This window comes from Urocitellus parryii, chromosome X (genome assembly GCF_045843805.1).
Source record: "Urocitellus parryii isolate mUroPar1 chromosome X, mUroPar1.hap1, whole genome shotgun sequence".
NCBI classification, from domain to species: Eukaryota; Metazoa; Chordata; class Mammalia; order Rodentia; family Sciuridae; genus Urocitellus; species Urocitellus parryii.
Window position 1 is genome coordinate 44,928,661 of NC_135547.1, and position 4,305 is coordinate 44,932,965.

At 41.9% G+C, this 4,305-nt stretch overlaps 1 protein-coding gene across 2 annotated transcripts; it reads right to left on the bottom strand.

Moving 5' to 3' along the window:
- Positions 1 to 317: 317 nt before the first annotated feature.
- Tceal1 (transcription elongation factor A like 1) lies at positions 318 to 2,347 on the bottom strand. 2 transcript variants are annotated; one of them, XM_026402882.2, is made up of 2 exons: positions 2,237 to 2,347; positions 318 to 1,404 (listed from the first exon to the last, which is right to left on the bottom strand). In XM_026402882.2, exon 2 carries the CDS (start codon positions 1,370 to 1,372, stop codon positions 890 to 892), a length of 483 nt encoding a protein of 160 aa, XP_026258667.1. In that variant the 5' UTR covers positions 1,373 to 1,404; positions 2,237 to 2,347; the 3' UTR covers positions 318 to 889. The 2 variants fall into 2 exon arrangements, with proteins under 2 accessions (XP_026258667.1, XP_026258668.1); XM_026402883.2 differs by having other exon boundaries at positions 2,143 to 2,347.
- Positions 2,348 to 4,305: the final 1,958 nt, after the last annotated feature.

Genomic DNA, 4,305 nt, shown 5'->3' on the forward strand with positions numbered 1-4,305 from the left:
TTACCTGGTAAGTATGGCAGTGTCTGAGAGTACAGTAGGATAGGAACAGAATGTGCCACTCACCTGGAATATCACAGGAATTTGTGAGCATGAATTAAACCTCCTTTTAATACTATCCTGTGTTTGAAGAGAATTTATAGTAGTTGGGATCCTGCAGTGTAGGTGATGAAAGAAAAGAACACAGTTCACACAATCTTTATCTCATTTTGTCCCACAGCAGCACTGTTAGGCAGGTCCTATTCTTATTCATATGTGAAAATAAGACTCTTAGCTATAGTAAATACCTGATTTATAATCCTGCCTAAGAGATTCAGAAGAAACATGAATCACTTTTCTTTAAGTTCTGACAAATATTTATTAAGGGTCACATTGTCTTTATAAGCTGATTAACAGGGTTTTGTTTTATTTTTTACAAAATTGCTTTGCATTTTTTCATTACATTGTTTTTTTTGCAACAGTAGAATTTTTACTGGGAAAATGGGAATTTCAGATAAAGCAAAAATTAAAAAGATAAAAATCACCTACTATACTGCTTAGATAGCCATTGTTAAGCCTTTTAAGTATATACTTTTAGTTTTTTCTTTGCATATTAATATATAAATATACGCGTTTTTTTTTTACAAAAACGGGATACTATATATACCTTTTGAAAATTGCTTTTTTTTCCACTTCACAATATATAATGTACATCTTTCCATGCAAATGGGTGGGAGTCAGATTTTAGGAGGCAAAAGAGCCAATTTTATCCCAGTTACAAGCCAGACATGCAAAATAAACTGCACACAAAGATAAAATGAAGACGAGAAAAAAAAAGCCATAAGAGAACGCAAACAGAAAGTCCAGGTGGCAATACTGTTATGAGACAAAACTGCACTAAAGGCCAAACACATTAAATAGGATAAGGACGGCTCCTTTTTGCCTTCCAATGCATTATCATGAGTTTATTTCTTACTCTTTTCATCTCTTCCATTTCATCTGCTGCCTGTATCATCTCCTCATTACTTAAATTTCTGCCATGGATGTCCCCTCTAAACTGCGGGCGAGAACGGGCCAGCCTTTCTTTGAAACTTCCCTCTTCCAGCTTATGTTTGCCCACTCCACAAGGAGGCTGCTCCATGGGAGGGCGCTCCGCCAGCAGGTCCTTCCGGGAGAGGCGCTCCCGCGGAGGGCGCTCCTCACACAGCAGCATCTCAGGCAGGAGCTCAGGCAGGAGTTCCTCGGGAAAGAACTCCTCCTCAGAGGAGCAATCCTCAGAGGACTGCTCGTCCTCGGAACACTGGTTGTCAGGAAGCTGCTCCTCCGGAGGCCGCTCCTCATCGACCTTTGGCGAGTTCTGTGGCTGTTCTTCGTTTTCTCTGCATGATTTTTCCATGTTGAGATTTTTCTTCTTCAAGCACAGTTATTCTTAAGACACAAGAAAAGGCAGTGGAGTCACAATACTTGGCAGCTGGACCAACACCCCGGCCATGGGTACTAATACCTGCTTTGCCCTGATACGTGGCCCAAATCCTTAAACCTGCGTTTATTTAGAGGCTCTTGGGCTCTGGTCACCAAATCGCTTTCTTGGTTGCCCCCTCCTTTCTGAAAGCCCACCATTTTCCCAGCAGGCCTTGCCACAGGCTTCTCCCACTGTGACAGGGGCGGGGCAGTGGGGCCCTGCAGACTCCGTTCCTTTCGGCATCCTCCCTTGCACCCCTATCCTGGGTCGCTGCCCACCCCTTCCCCCACCTGGACCTCTCACATCCGTGTACCCCTAAGTCGTCCCCTCCTCAAGGTGCCCCGCTGAGACTGCAGACAGACGCCGGACAGGGTAGGGGGCGGGGAGAGAGAAGGAGGGCTAATTGACTGACGCACACCCCCAGTTTCAGCTGCCGGCCCCATGCCAAACCCCTTGGGGTTCGCTTCCCTACTCAGACCCTACATCAAGCTTTGTCCTATATGTCCCCACTTCTCCACCCAGCAAAGCTGGTCATTTCTTTTCAGGCGGGAAGTGGAAGCGAGGGTTACTTAGAAATTGTTTCCAAGTGTTTTCACCTCCCTCCCGGGAGGAGGGCTTCACCCACCTCTTCCCCGAAACCCCAAGACCACCATTTTCTGTAACAAAATTGTGGGCGCGGGGTGGAGGGCGGGGCTGGAGCCTACCGAAAGGCCTGGACTCAGCCATCTGGATCTGTTCCCAGGGATTACAAGGCAGCACCAACACTCACACCGATTTCAGAGGATCGAGGGAACTTACTTCCTTCTGCTTTCCCTCTCGACCAAAGGGTAATAGGGAGATGGTGTCTGGACAGGCAAAAAGGACCAGGACGAGAGGGACTTGGGCAGACATAGGCTCCTGGTCACGTGAGGGCCGCGCGTCACTGCCGAGCTCAGATCCCCAGTTACCACTTTGACCGGCGACTGCTCGCAGCAACCTGCCAGAATCTCCTGACCCCAGACACACCAGGCATTGTCACTCACCTTTCTTTGTTTATATTTGTCTGTTCCCTGGTTACCAGAGACGATTAGCATCAGGTCTCGGTGGTTATTGTCTCTTCCTGCCTGCTGCTTACCTCTCTCCCATCACCGTCCCTTCCTCAGCCACTAAAGCCTCTGATTTCCCCTTCTCTTCAGATCCTGCAATGCAATTTGACTTTCACGAATCACTGCAACACTCTCAAGTTTAATCCACATCTATAACGGTGTCATGCCCATTTAGGCTCCATCAGCATGTTTTCATTTCTTCTCACTTTCATGGAAGGCAAACTTTCATATTTCTTTGACATCACTATTTTTTTGTGTGTGTTTTGAGGCCCCAGACCTATATCACAAAGAAAAGCTCCAATATAAATTGATAATCATTCAGTTCTACACTTCTAGAAAGAGTTGTTTGTAAAGTATGCAAATCTAAAAAGATTCAGTACTTTGGTTTTCATAAATCAAAATATACATTTGTCCACCTAAGTACAAATAATCCAGAAAATGTATTTATTAATTATTTGAAATGGGAGGGTTCTTGATAGATAGCATGGCATTTTTCTCTTCTCCCCTCTCTATATACACACATATATACATACACACATGCATATCTATCTAGATACATGTATGTACACATAGGCACAATAAATAGTTTATATGTATATCTAAATTATTACTATTCATAACAGAAAAAATAGATTTTACTGGGACTCTTAAATCCTTAGTCAGCCAGTTATTGGTGCTTCTGGTTGAGAAAGTTTATATTAATTCATTAAATCAACAAATACTTTGATTCCTGGAATTGTTGGACCCCAAAATTTAGATGCAACAGAGAAGACAGTCAATAATAAACCATGCTAGGGCTGGGGTTGTGGCTCAGTGGCAGAGCACTTGCCTAGCATGTGTGAGGCACTGGGTTCAATTCTCAACACTGCATATAAATAAATAAAATGAAAAGGTCCATTGATAGCTAAAAATATTTTTAAAAATAACAAATCATGCAATAATTCAATTTACCACATACTGAGAAGTAGGATTAAAATCACACTAACATACTCAATTGTCATTACAAGTACTATATATTTTTGGATCCGTTTTATGATCTCCAACCTCATGCCTACAACTCACCTATTCAAAAAGCATAGATGGTACTTTCTCATGCAGATGCCCTTTCATCCAGAGAGTAGACTACCTCTCCTCTCCCTGTTTTATACTTTCAGGGTATGCGGTCATCAGATCTGTGAGGATTCTGGAACTGTTTTTTTTTTTTTTCTTTTAAACCAAGGTTGTTTAGTAAGTTTCTGAACAGAAATTCATATGTGAAATTTCCCATTTTGTGAAATTGTTGATTTTCTCCAGCACCTAATTTACTGTGTTGATATAGCAACTAGCAAATATTAGTTTAACTTTTGCTTTATTGTTTTAATTTTCAGCTTTTCTGTAATGTGTGTCTTTAAAGCCAAGTTTTACTATGACTTCATTATTCTTTCACCAAAGATTGGTTTCTTATTTGTTGGTTTCTTTCTTAGAGGAGTCCAACTTCATCCATTCCTTCATTTCTTTTCTTATTTTCCTTTCATCTTGTGATGGACAACTCACTACTTTATATGATTTCTCAATGAAATTTTAGATAGTTCTAATCATTTGGAGTTCATAGGTTAACTAATTTATTTATGCATTTGTTGAGTTGAAATCTGCCTCCCAGTTTTCACACATTGATTGGTCCTGGCTCTGCCCTCTGAACTGGTACAAAACAAGTATAAAATAATTAAACTGCCTTTTACCCTTGATAACTTGAAATGCCAGGGGTTTTGTTCTGGTCCTTTCCCTTTCCCATCAGAGAGACAC